At 45.9% G+C, this 20,334-nt stretch overlaps 1 protein-coding gene across 5 annotated transcripts in view; it reads right to left on the reverse strand.

The window, feature by feature from the left end:
• The window catches only part of DTX2 (deltex E3 ubiquitin ligase 2), a 61,016-nt gene that overhangs the window by 21,258 nt on the left and 19,424 nt on the right, over nt 1-20,334 (reverse strand). For all 5 annotated transcript variants that reach the window (XM_048823853.2, XM_048823852.2, XM_048823851.2 and 2 more), the window contains exon 5: nt 8,612-8,670. In XM_048823853.2, coding sequence (XP_048679810.1) covers nt 8,612-8,670 — 59 coding nt within the window. The remainder of the gene's footprint in view (nt 1-8,611; nt 8,671-20,334) is intronic.

A 20,334-nucleotide genomic window follows, 5' to 3' on the forward strand; every position in this document is an offset into this window, starting at 1 on the left:
TGATTCAAAGAACATAAAATATTTGTAAAGCAAATAAATGGGAAAGGTGATTCAGTTTGATTTCAGTGCAAGGAAAGAAACTGGAGAATCCAGAGGAGGAACAGCTTGGATGGTAAATTAAAGCGGAAGAATATGTTCATGAATCTGATAAATGCTACCTGAAGCCGCTGCTTTAACAGAAGCCCCGTCTTCACCTCGGACTTGGAGTCTATGAATTAGCATAGACTTAGGATTCTGCTATTTAGACGGTAAGTGTCTCTATTTAAGGCTCAGCTCTGCAAGGTGGTGAGTACTCTTGACTCCACATTAAGAGGCTCATTGCTTTCCAGATCTGTTCCTTAGATTGTAAACTCCTTGGGGCTGAGACTGAGGGCCCTATGCTGGTGTAAATTTGGAAGTGGCTCAACTGGTTTCAATGGAGTTACACTGGATTCACACCAGTGTAACAGCAGAATTGGGCTCAGTGTCATGTTCTAGGCATCATACAGCCTGGGACATGTTTGCACATTGACCCAGATTCATTAAAACACCTAAGCACATGCTTAGCTTCAAGCATTACGGCAGCCCCATTGACTTCAGCCGGATCTCTTCGGTGCTTTGCTAATCAAAGCCACAGGACAGCACAGTCCCACAACAAATTTGTTGAATTCGGTTTCTTAACGTTAATTATTCCTCTTAAAAGGACACCTGTTCCCTAAAGGGAAAATTGGCAGACAGAACTTCGGGGTTGACTCGATTGATCTAATACTGCAACATTCACTATTGAAATACAGGCCAGTTACATTACATTACAGGATTGTAACACAATCTAATGTAATAAAACTGCCCTAATGCTTACATATTCAAGGAACCTCCTGTCTGCCTCATTCCCCAACAGAGAAGTATTCTACCCTGAGAGACACCAGGATATTTAGAAAATCCCTTTTAAATGCAGCTCGACAGTGGTCAACATTTAGCAAGAATTACCCACCAAGGAAGTACACAAGATGTAGCGATGTGTATATTTCCCTGTTCTTAGGGTTCCCCCTACATGGGGAGTGTTAGTAACCAATAGCTCACAACTCTGTTAGCTGATATTTTAAGTATTTTGTTTTTCAAACCCTTGTTTGGCTGGGGAGGGAAAGGCAGCATAAAAGATGCACAAAATGAAATCATTCTTTAATTAGTACAATAAAATACCATGTACACGCACACAAACTAGAAAAAACTGAAAACAGGGTATTATCAGGGGACGTCTCAAGAAACCTTAAATATAGGGGACACTATCAGCTCGGTCTAAAATATATAACTCACTAAGAGCATCTATGGATTTTACATAGCCAAACGCCCCTGTGCAAAGTCAGGGCGAAATGCTATCCAATAAGCATTCTCCACTCAGCGCTGACTGCATTCTGTACAACACATTACTTTACAACACGTTACAGTAACTCCTACAGCTCCTTCTTTATACAGCTACAGACAGCCCCTGACTCTAAGACCCGACAACCTTAGGGTCTGATCCAAAGCGCATGGAAGGTGGGAGACAGAAAAGATTATTAACCTCATTTTACAGATGGGGAAGTGGGCACAGAGATTAAGTGACTTGCCCAAGGTCACCTGCAACACCTATGGCAGAGCTGGGAATTAAACAGAGATCTCGCAAGCCACAGTCCATCATCTTAACAACAAAACCATCCTTCCTCTCTAACAAGTGACTACCAGAGATGCAAGGCAGTGAAGAACTGGGCCTGATATTTGTATCCTTTCTACAGCATTGCAAAAGCTATCACAAATTGTTACTGACAGGCAAGTATTATGGTGATGGGCATTTTAGAACTGCATGTCAGACTAAAACAGAGTTGATGTAAGAAATAAGGAAACCCCTTTTAAATGGAAGATTGAAAGAGGGAAATGAGAGAAAAATAAAAGAGGAAAAAAGGATAGATGAGAGAGGAGGGAGAGGATTTTAGGAGATTAATGAAGTTCTGTCAAAGAGATCTAGACACACAGTACATGGATAAGCTACACTCCAACAGACATGAAACATTATTTTTGAATTCAATCTCTGACGAATGTCAATATCTGGGTTTCCTTTCACGTCACTCTTACTATCAAGAGACACGTGAAAACGGAAGCTACCTGCCTCCTCATCAGCCAACCGCCTCTGCCACGCTCAGTGCTAGAGGCCAGTTCTCCTGATCTCCAAACAGCGTCCACCGGGGTGGACTGTCACACCACGACACACACACCTTAAGCAGCAGCAGAGAGCCCCCAGCAGCTGTGCGGTGTTGGTAAAGAGAGAGTCTTGATTTTTAGTGGGTGAAAACATTGAGCTACTAACCTATTGTCCTGGTAATGATACCGGAGCTAGGTTCTCAGCTGTTAGAAATCAAGGTAGCTCTGCCAAAGTCAGAGCTATGTCAGTTTACACAAAGCTAAGAATCAGGCCCATAAGTGTACCAATGAAAAATGCCAGTCAGAATCTAAATTTCTTTTTAATCCTGGACTAAAACCCTGGTTCCTGCAAGACTGCTGTGCACCCTCGATTTCCAGGGCAAGCTGAGGGTACTCATCAATTTCCAGGATGCACTAAGCAGGACTAGACCTTACATCCTTTTGCAATATCCTAAGATTTCCACAGCAATGGAACACGGCCTTCTTTTCATTAATGGAGAACATGTGGATCATTTTTATTCCAGCCTTCTTAACCTCAGCCATTGTAATCATGCTATTATTGACCGGCTGCACTTAGGTTCCATTCTTTTCTTTGGCTGAAGGGCGAATAAATTCATCCCTAGCATTGGTGGGTTTAGACCAGCCGAGTCTGGAGTCAGACCACCATTCAAGAGTGACAATTTGCTTTACCACATTTATTAAGAATTTTGGCTGCAAAAACTAAAGTGTTTTGTGCCTGTCTAGACTGTCAAAATGGCACTAAGGCAGGAAGATTCATAAATCCATGCTGGAATATTAGCCCTTGGAATAATACACTTTCGTATTCAGAAGGAGACAAGATATTTTGTTCTCTGTAGTACCCAGGGATCTACTGATTACATCTCCAAACAAGCACCTTCATGCTGTCTCCCATGCTGCCCCTGGCTCTTGGGAGGAGCTCCCTGTAAACATCTGCAAAGCTACCTCATTAGCCTACTTCAAATCCCTCCTCAAAACTCCCCTTTGCCATGAAGCCTACACTTGACAACCGCTGGAGTGCTGAGTCCACTGCCTGTCACCAAGAGCATCTCATTGTTTTCCTGTACATCCCTGCTGGTCTGAATCCATTTGCCTCTAGTCATATTTAGATAGTCACTCCCCCAAAGAGCTTACAACCTCTTTGTTCTGTGTTTGTACAGTGCCTAGCGCAATGGGATCCTGATCCATAACTAGGGTCCTAGGTGCTATGGTAATTATACCTAGCTCTCAATACAGAGCTTTTCATCTGTAGATCTCAAAGCACTTCATAAAGGAGATCAGTATCATTATCCCCATTTTACAGATGGGGAAACTGAGGCAAGGAGTGGGGAAGTGACTTGTCCATGGCTACCCTGCAGGCCAGTGGCAGAGCCAGGACTAGAATCCAGGTCTTTTGAGCCCCAGTCCTGTGTTCTAGCCCCTAGGCAAAATTGCTTCTAATAAATACTAAATCAGCCTACAAGTTTCTGATCAGGCAGGGATGTAAACACTATTCTTCAGCTTGCCACAGAAGGAGAAACGGTAAAGCTCCTCTTAACTGTCATCTTTACTGGACAATTTGATTATGTTAATCAATCAGCTAAAGTGTGTAAGGAACTTTGAACCTGGTCAAAGTGCTACACAGGATGATCTTCAAATGTATACAACTGATATCTAACTGAAAAGTTAATTAATGATCTAAGCTTAACTGCTCTAGAGGATGTCACTGAAATATTGTGCCTATGCCATTAGAAAGCACAGGAGCTGCAGAACTGTGCATCTGAAAAACTGAGTTAACAGATTTTTACGGCCACAAGGGACCATTATGATACTCTAGTCTGACCTCCTGTAGAACACAGGCCATAGAATATATCAGTTTCATTAGCTAAGCTTTACCAGAGCAATATTGATCCCAGTGTGCATCTGGGGCAATATACTAACAACGCGTATTGGAGGTGATGAATCATCATAAATAAAATAGAAACGTATTACATGAACTTTATACCCACCCAGCACGTCAGGAGGTGAAACCACAGACAGCAATGCTCACATGCCATCACGAGAGATTCTTCCTCTGAGCATCTAGCAAGAAGGCAGGAAGATGGACGAGGTGAACTACTGGGCTGTCCCCTTCCTCTACTTTCTGTTGTCTTTGGGGACAACACATGGCAGGGGAATCAAACGCAGCACAAAACGAAGCGTGCAACAGTAACAAAGCACATCCTTCCTGAAACCAAGGAATCACTGAGCAAGAGCCTAGTCACTTGGTGCATCACTGGCTGGGCTCCCTTACATTTGAATCATTTGCATAGCCAACAGCTGTTTTTCCCTTAAGCGTCTAACGTAACACAGGAAATCTCAGTACTCAGCAATCAACCCTTGGGAAGCCTGATGGCAAAAATCACTTGTGATGCTTCGTTACGCACATAAGCCAGCTTTGCTGTTGAAACTGTGGCTTATCATGCTTGACTCCTCTTCAGCACCCAGAAATCACTGGGTACGTCCACACTGCCATCGGAGGGGTGACTGCAGGTTGGGTAGACATACCCACGCTAGCTTAAATTTAGCTTGCACAGTTAAAAATAGCAGCAGCCCAGGCTGTACCAGCTCACCTGGAACCCAGGGTACGTAACCACATTCCTAGCTCATGCTCAAGTCCATGTCGCGGTGGGCTCCTGGATATTTTTAGCTGTGCTGGGCAGATTAAAGCGCATGCAAGTTCGCCTACCTGAGCAGCCCTCTGATTGTAACACAGACCAACCCAGTGACACCGTTAACGCTGTCTCATCACGAGGGCTCTTGGCATCAGTTTCACAAGATGAAGGAGCCAATTACTTTTGTATCCACTAATGACAAGTATTTATAGGCATGTGCTCAGCACCTTAGAACCAGGGCATATATTACAAGGCTCAAAGATCGTTCTGACTCTTTCTATTTCCACGATGATCTCCATGGGGATGAAACAGAAGAAACAGCACACGAGGATGTCATGATTTAAGCTACGTTTTCCTTAAAGTTGGCTAGTGGCCGGCAATAGCTCTTTAAGGAATGCAGATTTGCTACGGTAAGAGAACAACAAATGAGGACTAAGCTTTTATCTAGGAACACTACGGGTCTGTGTTTTCAGAGCTACTCAGTGGGTTAGCCAGGCAACATTAGGGCTTGTTGACACCTTCCACACTGCAGGAGAGACAAATTCTCTACTGATGTAACTCCACTGACTCCCGCCGAGAATTTGGCTGCTGTTACTGAATCTGTGTTGGAATTTGAAAATCTACCTGCAGCTCAGTGCAGATTTTAGCATGCTGTTTGTGCATACAAACTACACATGTGTTGTAAACCAGGTTAGTCTTGCCATGGCAATGATCACAGCAATCAAGGATCTAAGTGGTCTCCCATTCAAAGAAATTCTTACTGTTGTGTGCTTTGCAAGGATTGAGGATGGGACAGGGGTAGCAGGTTGTGTGTACACAGGCTGGATATGTGAGCAAGCTCTAACATGTCACTTTGTCCAGCTGCCAGTTTTTGTTCAAATGTACTTTAGAGTCAAGACTTGCACGGGGCCAGAACTTTGCTTTGAATAGCAATGGAGATCCTACGCAGTATTGCCAACTCTCACAATGTTCATCGCGGGTCTTGTGATATTGAGGGTTTTTTTTTCCCCAAAGCCTCAGCCCCTGGAATCATGTGAATACATGAGAATCTCAGCTTGCATTTTAAAAAAAGATAATTCCTGACCTTCATGGTTATGGAGATTTAAAGCTGGAAACCAGGGGCCATGTACCCCTTAACGTATCAAAAACCAGAAGGTAAATACAAAGAACCCCAAAGTGTACTTTTAGTATGGTGTTTCTTTTAGTTACAAGGCCCGTTTCAAACACGTGGAGGAGCATATCTGACTGCTACCCAAAGCTCCTGAGACATCAGTCCATTCGTCCCAGAATATAACTAGTTTCCTAATGAATGGACCAAATGAGAGATAATCCAGCATAGCAATAGATTTATTACCCTACAGCACCTGGCTAGGCTTAGTTTTGGGCCTGCCTTTTTCACCCCAGAAGGGCCACTCTCTGCACAGCCAATGATAAGCAGACTATTAAGATTGGTAGTACAGACCATCACTGAACTGCCCCTGTGAGGTTCTCCCCTGGCTCTATGGTTCTCCAGCGACCTGCACAGCCGATCCACAGAACAAACTAGTTTGAGAACCGTGCAGCGGAGCTCAGAATGTGTCCAAGGAGGGGATCTTTGCCTTATTAAGTCATCTGAAGCATGAAAAGTTGGGGAATCAAGATCAACGGAGGCTTTTCCAGTTTCCAAAGAGAGATCCTAAAGTTACCAAAGACACAGTAGCCCAATAAGATGGGAAGGAGAGGTCACCAATTAAAGGCCGCGTCAAGTAAAGCCGTGATGAAATTCAGTATTCTTGTCCCCAGAACTCCACTGCCTGCTGCTCTTCATAGATGTTCCCAGGCACTTCCTTTCCTTACACACACTAGTTAAGCTACCCACACCTTTCCCCTGTGACTTCTTTTGCAGTCACGTTCGAATAAGGATTTTCTGCTGAAAAAGAAAAACTGTGTACTGCTGTAGCCTTCTCAGACCTTTTAAAGGCTGCCACACTGAACAAAAGGCAGCATGGTGCTTCCGTTAAAGATTACCACCCTCCGCTCCAGTCAAAGCCAGGCCCTGTAAAGATTCAGGTCTAAACAAGAAGAGTGTTTGCCTTTTAGAAGCTAGCATTTGCCCACTGATCATGCCCTAGTCGGAGCATTTCTGGACTCCTGTAGTGCAGTGTGTGTCTTGTCAGCTGCTGTACATGTGATCTCACAGACCTTGGCCTCATTTTTAAGTTAAAGAGATTTTGAAAGTTTTAAAATTCTCATTCCTGTACCCCCTGCCTCCAACAAGAATAGAAGAATTGATTGCAAAAGTGGCTTTTTAAACAAAGGTGGTGATAAAATGCTGGTACCAGTTACCTCCTGGAGTTCTTCTCTATTAAAGCATCAAGTCCAATTGCCTCTTCCAAACTGAGAACAGATGACCCGTATACGGAACATACCAGCAGCTGGTTATTAACATAGCTCCGATCCAGCAATACCTTGCAGCACGTGCTTTGTTAAATCTGGCTCTATATGGTTAACCCAGCGGTTTTCTAGAAATACTCTCCTTTGTAACAGTGTCTAGAGAATGGGTCCATTTGACATGTCACTGCATATAGTAACGAACCAAATTCAGAGCACGTATAAAAGGTGAAACTCAACTGAGGTCAGCCATTTACACCAGGTCTGAGTCCGGCCCAGTGTCTCATGTCCATTAAGTAGGTTTGAGAATTTCTAGCCGATGGAGGGATCGGATGCTTGGCTGAACATTTAGATGATTTCCAATACTTAATCGCTACGACTAACTGGACAGCACCAACAGAGCACGAGGTGCTATCTAGCTGTATGAGACATGGAGATGACGACAAACACGGCCCCAGCGCTGGAGGACAGACACGCCCAGGTTGTGGAGCATTCGCCTCAAGCTCAACCACTCAAAGAGCTTACAGTCCAAGCAGACAGAATACAAAGGATGGGAGTGGGGGGTGTGCTGTTATGTACTCAAAGATGTCCTGCCATGCGAGGGCGTCATCGGACACCACCATATGGGCCTCGTGGCAGTTCTGTCCCAGGGCAGTGCTATTGTTAAAGTGCATGGATTGCATTAGTAAGCAGAAGACATCGTGTGATCAGCAGAACCTCCAGTTTCAGAAGATGCTCCCAAACTAGAATTCCAGTTGCTGTGCACTAGCTGAATTAAGAGGGGGCAAACATACCAGCAAGCGTTCCACCCTCTGGGACGCAGACTAGCGGTGCTTACACTGCAAACCACACGGGTGTGGGATCATTATCCAGACAACGCCATTTAGAGTCGCAGGGAGCAATTCTACTCTGAAAAGCAACTATGTAAAAATGGATTCCTCCTTCCCTAACAGATCTGCTCCCTGGGAGTATTCAGAGTCAGAGCTGCAGACTTCAGCGACAAACATAAGCTCCTCCTACTTACTCCCGCAGTTACAGGAGAACTCATGCTTCATCTACAGAATTGCTAACCAAGTTCCAGATGCTTGACTCCCTCTCTCTGTCAGCCTTTGCCCTTATAGGTAACAAGTCTACACACTGTGGCATTGTAGAAAGACAAGGGTGGGACTGTTCCCACCCTATTACCAAAGCAAGGACAGCAATACAAAGCCAAGTAGGTACTTATTGCAACGTGGTTGAGAAAAGCCAACCAGCTGCTGGTGTGTGCACTTTCTAAACATTTTCAAACACACTAGCTTTATTCTCTATTCTGTGCCAGGCCCTGGCTGCATGACAGGGCCCTCTAGATTCTTATTAGAGGCTAAGTAAGGAAGCAAGTTACAAAGGAAAGGAAAAAAACCTAGGGAGAAAACAAATAATTGAGGAGGAGTCATTACCTGCCAAAGCTTGGTTCACTTTGCTGGGCTTGGGCATCTCAACCGGCAGATTTTGGACACTGGGGAGAAAAAAAAACAACACAACTAAACAAAAAGTTTAACATCACTGCATGGATGACAGACAAGATGGGGCAATTCAGCAGCACGTGGTGTTCTGTCCAGCGGCCACGGAGAGTACTGTGCTTGTGTTAGGTATATTTTCCCATTGTACCTAACAAAGTCAATCACTGCAGAATTCAGGTTTCTCTCTAGTACGTACCACAGTACAACTGGAGATACAGCAAAGGCAGAAAGGCATTAGACCCTCCCGGTGACTTGCTGCAATGGTTCTCGATGCTAGTGAAAAGAAAAGCAATCTCACTGCATAATAATAATACAACCTCCTCTTATATAGTGACTTTCAGCAGCAGATCTCAAAGCACTTTACAATGGAGGTGAGCACCATTTTACAGATGGGGAAAAATGAAGCACAGGGAGGTGAAAGTCACAGCAGAAGTCTGGTGTGAATCTAGCTCAAGGGCCCTATCCACTGGACTGCACTGGGTTATGGGAATGGGAAAGCAATGGGAGGTCCAAGGACCTAAAGATGTTAGATGTCCAATTTCCCTTGAGTCTGTCACCCCATTTGGAAATCCCAGCCTAGTTCCTTTAGGAATTTAGAGAGAGAGAGAGAGAGAGTGTGTGTGTGTCCGTGTGTGTGTCCGTCCAGTGGCAAGAAGATGGAATTTCATACTAAGGTGAATTTGGAATACCTGGGCATGGGCCACAGAAGAGTGTTCTGCTGACGACGAGGATTAGTAAGGAGAGCGAGGGCAGCAGATTGAAAACACACAGAGACAAGAGGTCACAGCGAGAGGGTTCGGGTTACATGGAGTGGGGAAAGGAGACCAAGGGCTTGTCTACACGGACAGCAAACCAGGGTGTGAACCTACAGCACGCTAGCTGGCCATGTAGTCCCCGCTATAACCCAGTAGATTCATACCCTGGCTTGCTGTGTGGAAGCATCCCATGTAGACAAGGCCCATATAAATGTAAAGGGAACATCCAGCTCTGATGTTTCAGGTACTGGGGTTGTGAGACCACTTCAGTCTAGGTCGGAGTATTAACCAAGGAGGACAGGCGGCCATGCTCTGCCTCAATGAGAGAGTCAGTCAACCCCGGTTCACGCAATGTAAGAGAGCAATAATAGTGTTTACACAGTGCCTGTCACCTCAAGAGAGCCCGACAGGGAATCACAAACTACTGAAACGCAGCCATCTCTGGGGTGGAGGGAAGAAAGCAACAGACAAGCACACAGCACAATGGAGGGGAGGGGCAATTTTGCACAGGATATTAGGGCAAAAGAAGCAGCAGCACCACATTTACAAAACACAAAGGCCACAGGCTCCTTGGGCTCAGATCATTAAAGAGGTCTAGGGGCTCTGGGACGGACGGACCGATCCCCCCTCTCCCCACATACCAAGAGAAGCTTCTGTTTCTAGGCCAAAAGAAATCGGATCGATTGCCATTAAAAATCAGATTCCAAATACTGCACAAAGCAGGTTCTCTATTAAAATCACTTTCAAGACCCACTTTCCTGTTTTCTCCCCCCATTTTTCCTCCTCCCGCACACGCCTGGAGACGCGGGGGCAGGGGCTCGATGCAGGAATCCGCTGGTGAAGGTGCTATAGCCTGAGTTTTGGGGGTGGTCAGAGGAAAGGATTATAATGTTTTCTTCTGGCCCTACAGAATACTGCCTCGTGGTGTTTCCCCATCCGGTTATTTCAGTGACTGGGTTTTCCCCGCTCACACTAAGCTGTCCAGAATTTCTCAATCTTTTCAAATGACACATCACTTCACTGCTCTCTCTAAGGGCGTGATCCAAAGCCCACCGAAGTCCCTGGAAAGGCCCCCAGGGATTGCAAAGGGCTTGGATTAGACCCTAAAATCCATTTCATTCTTCACGACGTTTCTCTTCTGATTTGGCCTCTTCCCAGCAGTACGTCGTCTTGGTGTTTTTTTTTCCTCCCTTTCCTCTCTTGCCCAATCTCTTCCCCCACCCCCCCACCACAACCCGCCTCCCTGGTCGTCTCTCAGGAGAAGAGCCACAGCGAAGAAGCGTCTCATGCTCCAAACACGGAATACAAACGTTTTCAAGGCTCAATGAACAAGGGCGAATTTGAGGATCGCTCTGCCAATGTCACCGAGCTGACAACCCTGAACCAAAACGGCTCACCTCCTTCCTCCCGAACACCGCACAGGACAGAGTGACGTCCCACCCAGAAGATCTGTTCTCTCAAGTTCTAAGCTTTGGGTCCGTGATCCCAGCACATGACGGCTGGAAATCCCCCCAGCTTCGCTATTCTGGCTGGAGTTATCTCCCGCTTCACTGCGTCTCCATATCATTACACACACACACACACACACACACGCTAGCCCAGTTCGTCCCTCGTGCTGAGTGGAGAGTTGCAGACTCTAGTGCTATCACTTCCCTTTTTGTCCTTCTTGTGAACGGCAGAAAACATTAAAGAATACAACCAACTCCTTGGCTCTGCAGGGAAGGTGGGTGGATAAGTGAGGCTCTCTTACAAGGTGCGTCTTCAGGGAATGACACAAGAACGGCATAGCTCTCCTCCCCGTCTGCAAGAGTACTAAAAAGCTCCAGAGAGGCCTCTGCAGATGAGAGAGAGCAGCAGAGGTGCCTCGTGTGTAATTCCTCGTAAGTGCAACTTCAGTGGTGGGAACAACACTGGAAGCTCAAGAGTAGCAGGGCTCGGGTGTTTTTACTGCCCTGCATTCGTGGGCACTGGGGGTGAACTGCATGTCCCCTTTTTGCCAGCTAAGGAGAGATCAAGTAATGCAGATACCAGGTATCCACCGAGTAGCTAAACTGGTGAAAGCACCACTACCCCCTGCAAAGCAGAAGCAAAATCCCTCAACTGGAACAAATATATCGAGGTTTTCTGTCACTGCTACGGTATACAGAAGGGTGGCACATTGGGTAATCTGTGCTCAAATCGTGTGCTGGACGCCCACAACGACAAGCCGGGAGCCTAGACAAACCATGCTTTGCAAGAGTAGGCACGGATGTTTCTCATACTGCTCAACCACTGCAGGAGTCAGGGCCCTCGTGAAACGACAAGTGACCTTGGGATTTCACAGCGGGAAGAACGCATCTCCTGTGCCTAGTATGTATTTTCTCTCTTAGGGTCACAGACCCAAGCCTGGTGAAATGGAGGGAAGTGATGGGTCCTGTTGCGGGGTAGACTCCTCACCACATGGTTTTGCGGGTATATTCAAAGCCACAGTCCTGGGTATAAAGCTTTGTGTATGCAAAAAAGGTGCCAGTGAGCCACTCACCAAAGATTGACCCTAGATCTGAGAACCACAGGGCAAGCCAGCTGACCAAGCTGACGGGGTGCAGTGAAATGAATTGGGAGCCTTTTGTCATTTGGCTACACAAGATGTTAAGGAGTGGGGCAAAGGGGAGCGGGATGGATCTGCTGGGAACAGATCCTGCTGGTAGCAGCCATTGCTCCCATAAATGGAGCTACAGCAGAAGTCATTTTTTTGGGCAGGAAACACCCCTCAAAAACTCCTCTCATCTGCTGACACAGTCAAGCCCACGGAGCAGTATTTCCCTCGGTCCATGTCTCCGACAGATGCCCGCACACCGATATGGCTCACCAGACTTTCCAGACGCTTGTCTGAAGCTGCACGAGAAAGAGAGGCCTTGGCATGAGATTACTCAATGTTATTTCAGCAGCATCTTTGTTTTAAGAGCCCTTATTTTACAGCCCCTCTGTCTACCTTGGCACAAGAAGAGCTGACTTGGTTTGACCTAAACTAAGTAGTTCTGACCAAGTAAAGCATCTGCCACACACACACACCTGCTCAAAGAGAAAAACACAGACATGACAACACGGCTGTACCTCCTTCCTTGCAGGGACAGAAACACTGGGGAAGAAATCAGACTGTCTTTAACATCCATTTCTTAATGGAAAGGTCTGCAATTGCCTGTTTAGGACAGAGTGGATTTTACTTCCATGACACCCGAGTGGAAATGACTCTGGGCAAAAGACTACATGCAAAAGTTGGGCAACTCCCACTAACACGCCTAATGCTCGGGGTTTGTATCACCCTCTATCCAGTCAAAGTACTGCAGCCCCCGTCACCACAGAAGTGGAGCCCCTCCCTGCCTTTAACGCAGCTATCCTCACCGCACCTTTGTGAAGCAGGGCACGTTCCCAGGGAGGGGGGAAATGTGGGCCCACTCCCCTCGCTGAGGCAGCCCCTTGCTAATGCTCAGGACACAGACACTTCCCTAAAGAGCATTAGGGAAGCAGTACGTAGCAATACCCCTCTGAAGGATAATTAAACTGACCTAAATCCCCATATGGACAGTGCTAAAGCTATCCACCTCTCAGGGGGTAGATTACCGACGCCGATGGGAGAACCCCTCCTGTTGGCGTAGGCCATGTCTACGCTCCACTGGGATTTGACCCACATGTTTCTAACCAAAACAGTGCCAGGCTGGGGAACGGTAAAGCTTAAAGCTTGGATTAAAACCCCAAAGTCAAACACCTCCAAGGCCTTTCAAGTACAATAGTTCTCTTATGTTTGGCAGATGCATGATCATTTTGCACCACCTGCCTGAACAAACAGCTGCTTGTAGAGTGATGGTGGAGGCCCGTCAAGCAGAAGCCTGAACAGCTATGATCATCGAATCTCAGGATTGGAAGGGACCTCAGGAGGTCAGCTGCAGAACTGTTTTTACTGTGGCACAAAACAGGAAGGATTCACTGCAATAATTTAGCTTGGCTATAATGGGGACATGACATAGGCCCGAGTAGACAGACTCACACTAGCTGCGCTCAAGCTAGTGCCCTGAAAACAGGGGCATGGATCTCTGCCCAAGGCAAGGCCTGCCCAGCCCCCTGGGTCTGAGCACAGGTGGCTAGTCCAAGACTAGCTGCTCTTGGCAGGCTAGCTTGAGTGAATCAAACCTCCCAGCTGCACCCATGGACTGTGAGCAGTTAATCCTGAGCAACAGCAGGAATAAAGTCACCTGCTCATGTGAGGCCACATGGCTGGGTATGATGAAAATTCAGGACTCCCACTTCACAGAATTAACATCACACTTAGCTAGATTTCTTTAGGTTTTTTGTTTGTTTTTTTTTAAACAAAATGGGAAACAACAGAAAGTGGTTTGTTACTCTTTGTATCTCAGCTGAGATCAGGGCTCCACTGTGCTATACACATACAGTGAGAAAGTCCCTGCCCTAAAGAATTTACCTCCTTGTCTACAGACAAGACAGGTGAATCGGTGGGAGGGGAAAGAGAGAAAGTTGCAGAGCAGGAATAGAACCCAGCCCTACTGATTCCCTCCGTCTTGCCCTAGCCACTAGGCCCTGCTGCTTCTCACATAGCGTTCAGCATTTGTCAGGATCGAGCATCTACCCACTTCCAGTAAAGTCACTATTCAGCACCACACCCATAATCTGCAAATACTGTGTATGTCAAACCACTGTAAACTCACCCCCCTTTGATTTTAAACACAGAAACTAGCTTACAGCTATGAAAGCCTCCTGCTACCACATGCTGCTGAACTCAACATTTGGGGCCAGAGCTACCCTTGGTTTAATTTCAGCCACATTAATGGAGTTACACCAGGGATTACTTTGTTCCACTTTATAATTATTACATTGTCGAGCAGCTTCCTGCAGCAGTGTTAGATCGTCTTTTATTACGCCAAGGACACTTCTTACCAAACTTCAGCGATTTATTCTTCTCTGTAATTAACCAGAGTGATGCAAAGAGCATTATTACGCTGCGGCTCCCATCACTTTGAAATACACCCTTTCCCATTCCTGGTGTTATCTTCAGAAAGCACCTAAGCTCACAACAGGCTCACGGCACCAGCAGTTGGAAGGCACTGACTGTATTGTAGTTTCTCTCTGCTACACATCCAGCTGGCAGTGGGAATAATAAAATACACCATTCTTACAGAGCGATGTTTCAGCTGCAGAGGTTCAAAGTGCTTTGCAAAAGAAGGTCGGCATCCCCACCCCCATGTTACAGATGGGAAAATAAGGCACAGAGAAGTGAAATGACTCCCAAAGGCAACCCAGCAGGGTAGTGGCAGGGCCAAGAATGGAAACACACCCCCCCCCCCCCGTCTCTTGAGTTCCAATCCAGTGCCCTACCTATTGGGCCACACTGTTTCCTGCTCCTCTCTGTAATTACCTTGATCTATCAAAGACTCAAGGGAATCAGGAATTTAATCTACCTTTGAAAAACTTTGTTGAACCCCACCTGCACTGCCTAGGATAAATGTAAAATTAATGCATTTCATTGCTCGATGCCAACTGCTCCTGCAAAAGTGCAGACCTCATATTCAAACCATATTATAACATGGCATGTTCTTGCCAGTGTAGAGAGAAATTCACATTATAATTGTGTTTCAGACCTAGATATCCTCCAGGGGTGACACATGGTTGCAGCTCTGCCTATTCCTCAATTCAGTTACATTCAATTAAAGCTACACTGAACTACGCCACTTTAATTCTGAATATGAGCATCCACACAGGGGTTTAATGTGATTTAACTCATCCACTTTAAATTCACACTTTCGTTCGCTCGCATTAACTTTGCCGAGGGCTCCCCTCCCCGTGTAGACAAGTCTTTGGACAGGAAATACCCAGAGAGGAAAGGAGGGCAAAGCTGTTCATTGGGTGGTTGCTCTGGAGACCTCAAACTTTTCACTGCCCCTTGCACACACAGGTCAGGGTCACAAAACCCAGACTCAGAACTGTCATCAGAATGGTCGGGCCTCTGAGCGCGGACTACAAAACTGGCAAGGGTACGTCACAACGGAGATGCATCAGCAGACCTCTGTGTTGGAAGCTCACACAGACACCCAGCTCTTGCCAGGGTAATTAGTCTCATTTTCACTGACACTGAATCAGCCACAAACACTAACATTTCCCTGAAATGTACAAACGACAAAGGAGGAGAGGCATATGGACTGTGAGGGAAGAAAAGAAGAAACGTTTTGTAGAAACAAACCCTAGCTGAGGAGGGAAAAGGGGAGAGGGGGGGAATCTAGTGTATAAAGTAACCCAGGAATGTCACAGCTAGAAGTAAAATGAAACACATTGTGAGAGTCGGCTGCTCAGGTTTCCTCTAATGCATGGGTATTAGAATATTTTCTGTTGGAAAATGGAATTTCACAAGCCGGAGAAAAGAACCCCGGACAGGAATAATTAACTGGACTTCCGACTCAAGTCCATCATGTGGAAAGAAAGGGAGAAGTCATCCAGGGCTGTCTGCTAGGGGTGAAATTGTCCCTTTAACAGCCTGCCTTCTATAGTTGCTGCTACTTAAGGCCAAAATTACCCTCACTGTCCCTCTTCCTTTTGAATTCGTGTGTGTAGGGTCAGAAGCGGGAGGGGAAGAGAGAATACAAGAAAACTCCCAGAGATTTAAAATCCAGAGTCAGGAGGAGGCCACAAGGCATCCAGAATCAACATCTGACACAAAGATTTGCACTGCCCATCCTTTCCTGATTCACAGGGTTTCAGCTTGCTCCTCCAATGTTGCACTGATGGGGGGAGGAGTGTAAGAGCACAGTCTCTGGACCCTCCCTAAAGTCTCCCCCAGCTCTACTGACAGACATCTGCCAGCATCAAATAAAGGAATAGCTTTTCAAGTGAATTTCACATGGAGTGCACAGGAAACAAATGACAAGGGTACGGCTAGGATACAGGCTAATATTAGATACTGTTCCCCCACCCCCTCCGCCCAAAAACAAACAAACCCACTCCACAGCTAAGGCAGAAACCTCCACAGCCAGAAGCTCACAAGGTGAAGGCAGCCAACAAAACTCTCACCCTCCACACCAAGTTCCAGTCCCACAGAAAGTGAGTCTGACGATCTCCGCACAGCAATGTCAAGTGGCTCTCTCCTGCTCGATGCATTGAATCTTTAACAGCCAGACAGTGATCAGAAATTGAGCAAGCAGGCAGGAGGGTCAAACCACAAAGGCAGATTTCATAGTCTGCAGGTAGGACCACTCCTGCCTCATATTTTGCAGGTGTGTCTAGTCTCTCCCACACCCCTCCAATCACCCTGAGAGAATAAGCCACATTCCCTGTGGTGTTGCATTGTTCCCAGCAGATGCCTGATCAACTAACCCCTCTGCAGCCTCTGAAAGGCTTAATGGGCCACAGATTATTGTGAATGTAGTGGGCACCACACTGTCTGCAAGTAAAGTCAGCAAGTTTCATTACTTCACCGATGGGCACCCATCTCCAAAGCCACCTTCAATACACTAACAGCTCACAGCCCTTTGGCCCTCCAGGAATGTGGGACTCACAGTCCAAATCCTAACCAGGGCCCAACTGAAAACTGCCCAAAATCTTAGTCCACATGGGAAAGAGAAGGAAATGCAATGGCTCTTAGGGCACTCTGGTACTATGCTGCTCGGTGTGGATTAAGAATCAATCCAGTCCAGCATCAGTGACAAAGCATATCAGTTAGGAGCTAGCTAATCTGAGCATCCCTTAATACACCTGAGATGACAGAACAGTTTGGTTCTGTTTGTGAACCAGTGTTTCCAAACTGGCTGTGTGTTTAGTATAGGAAACAGTAGCCCAGGAGACACATGAGAGGGGTTGTATTCTTCCAGAGGAATGCCTGTCTTCTGCTTGCACAAATCCACAGAGGTTGCAGAATTGAGGATGATCTGGAATCAGTTATTCCCCCTGCTTGATTTCACGGCAGCCCTTACCCCACAAAGAGCTCACACCACCTAGTACCTAACTTAGTCTTAGGGAAGGTCTGTCTTCAGGTGATGTCTGCAGTGCCTATCTGTTCATTGCTAAAGCCTCCTTCCCCAAGGATCAGCATGCACTTCGCAAACTACATATAAATATAAATGCACCACTGAAATGTAGCCACCTCTGGGGAGGAAAGCCAGCAGCCAGCTAGGCCAATAGCCTAGAGCACTGTGGAGTAGTTTGGAAACAAAAGGGGAATTTGGGACAGGAAGAATCTTTTCCTCTTATGCAAAATGCTAGAGATATTTAATGTTCAGACAGGGCTTCATCTGTAAATGTCTCATCTGAATGTAAAATATAATACTGCAATATTAGAAATCAGAGTAAATGTTTCTTTTTAAAATCAGGACACCGAGGCTCAAAATAATTTGAAAAAACATTCAAATCCCTCTTACTACCATCCTCTTGTATTAACAATACAAAGCACTTTAAAAGTCCTATAGATTACTCAACCTTCATGTTGTTTATATTTTTACACTGGATCAACCTGGACAATTAAACTAGTACAGTGAACTAGCAGGTTCATGGTCAGATTCTCCTGCACACACACGATGTTCCAGTGTCTGGGTTATTACAGTGAAACACACATAGCTCTGTAAATGTATGCAGCACTTTACAAACACATGGGCTCCGGCAAACTTTCACTGGACATGAAGTTCTCCCACTTTCTTTCCATGAGGCCACTCACATGGGTAACAGCTACATGAGTAATACTTTGCAGGATCAGGCCCATAGATAAATCACGTGTCCTGTCCACAACCAGCTTTGTAAACGCTGCTAGGTGAGGTTAAAATCCACAACAGGGAATTGTCGTCACTGGAAATCAGACAAAAAATAGTCACAAAAACATTTCCATTAGTCCTAGTTTTGGTAATTTCCTTTTTAAAGCACAGATCTAAGAGCCAACAATATTTAGTGCTTTTCATTTATATATCTTCAAGCATTTTACAGAGGAAGGTCAACATTATCCTCATCTGGAAAATGAGGAAACCGAGGCACAGTGTGGTGAGGTGACTTCCCAAGGCCACACAGAAACTCAATGGCAGAACTGGGAAAAGACCCAAAGTCTCTTGACTTCCAACCCAGTTCCAAAGGAGTTCTTTGCATTTTCCTGGGGGCAGGGGAGTTGCGGAGAGAGGAAGAAAGCAGCCAGAGAGCCAAAGAGAACCCTTTGGAGTCATTGCCTGGGTCCTGGCATTGTGATCGTCAGACCGTGCAGACTGCACCTTTCAAGTATCTGAAACCGACTAATCAGGCAGGCCAAGCAGGTTTCTTCAGTTTTATTGCGCAGAAAGCAAGCAGTGCGGAGAGATGGAATGCAACGGTAACAAACTCGCCTATGAACTGAGGCAGTCCTTGCAGCAAAGCGTACAAACCATGGTCTTTTGTATAACCAACAATTCTATTTTTTACATATAGATAAATGACAATTTGTAAATGGCAAACCTGCAGAGGTTTCTGGACAATGCCCAAAACAGCTGGACAGATAACAGTTTAATTTCCGAAACAGTTTTCAGAAATCGCTGCCTGCCATTATTTTGGGATTGCTATCCAGCCATCCTCTCCACTACTGGGGGAGTGCACGTGATACCATACCGTGCTTCCCCGCCTGAGGCCCAGCCAAATGATGCATAGTAGGACTGAGAAAATTCAGCTCTTTAGAAAGCACAGAGAAACGAGAACACTTCCAAGATTCAGCTGGAAATGAGCCCCCTGACTTCCTAATGCTTTCCAATGGGACATGAATTCTCTCAATCTGATTTTGCACCACAAGGTTGCTGAGACAGCAGCTTCCTCTAGGAGTGTTAAGTTTCAGAGTAGCAGCCGGGTTAGTCTGTACCGGCAAAAAGAAAAGGGGGACTTGTGGCACCTTAGAGACTAACAAATTTATTTGAGCATAAGCTTTCGTGAGCTACAGTTCACTTCATCGGATGCATCCGATGAAGTGAGCTGTAGCTCACGAAAGCTTATGCTCAAATAAACTTGTTAGTCTCTAAGGTGCCACAAGTACTCCTTTTTAGGAGTGTTAATTACACCTTGGAGACTTTAAAGAAACATTATTTATTGATCAACTGAGCTCTGCAGTTTGATGCAGTGATCACATTACACTGGAGTTTTCCTTTCAACTCAATTTGATTGTCCATCAGGAATAGCTTTGTGTAGAGAATTAGGGAATCATTCCCACTTTCAATGCTTCCTTATTTGTTCTGTAGCTTGAGAGGACGGGAGACATTATTTGTTGATGGGTGGAGGAGCTGAAGTATCATGAAGCACAAAGGCACCACACAAGCTACATACAAGTGCAACAATAGTCAGGAGATCTGGAGTACCTGTACACTGCAAAAACACACCCCAGCCAGTGAGTCTCAGGGTTTGTCTACACTGCAAAAAAAACCAAACAACCACCCCAGCCCCAAAACAACACACACACCTGGTGGTACAGTCTCAGAGCCTGGATCCACTGACTAGGGCTTGCAGAGCTAAGAATATCATTGTAGATATTCAAGCTTGGACTGGAGCCTGGGCTCGGAGACCCACCCTGCTCACTGGGTTTCAGAGCCTGGGCTCCAACTCCAACCTGCTATTTTTAGCCCAATAGACAACTCCGGCTCCGAGCTGAATCTCGCTACTGCAGGCTTTTATTATTATTATTATTATTATTTTAAAGTGTCGATAAACCCCTAGAGTGTATTCCTGACTCTTGTGACTGACTCGCTGTGTGACCCTGGGGAAGGCCCACCTGTGCCTCAGTTTCCCCAATTTGTAAACTGGAATGTATATCTACCTCCAGGACGGGAGGGATTTGCGGTCTCAGCTCTTCTCTGTTTGCAAAACACTTTGAGCGCTTTGAATGAAAGGTGCATTCCAACTAACAATCCACCTCTTACTGCTGCTACCCTTGTG

Source organism: Caretta caretta, chromosome 17 (assembly GCF_965140235.1).
Source record: "Caretta caretta isolate rCarCar2 chromosome 17, rCarCar1.hap1, whole genome shotgun sequence".
In the NCBI taxonomy this organism is placed as follows: Eukaryota; Metazoa; Chordata; order Testudines; family Cheloniidae; genus Caretta; species Caretta caretta.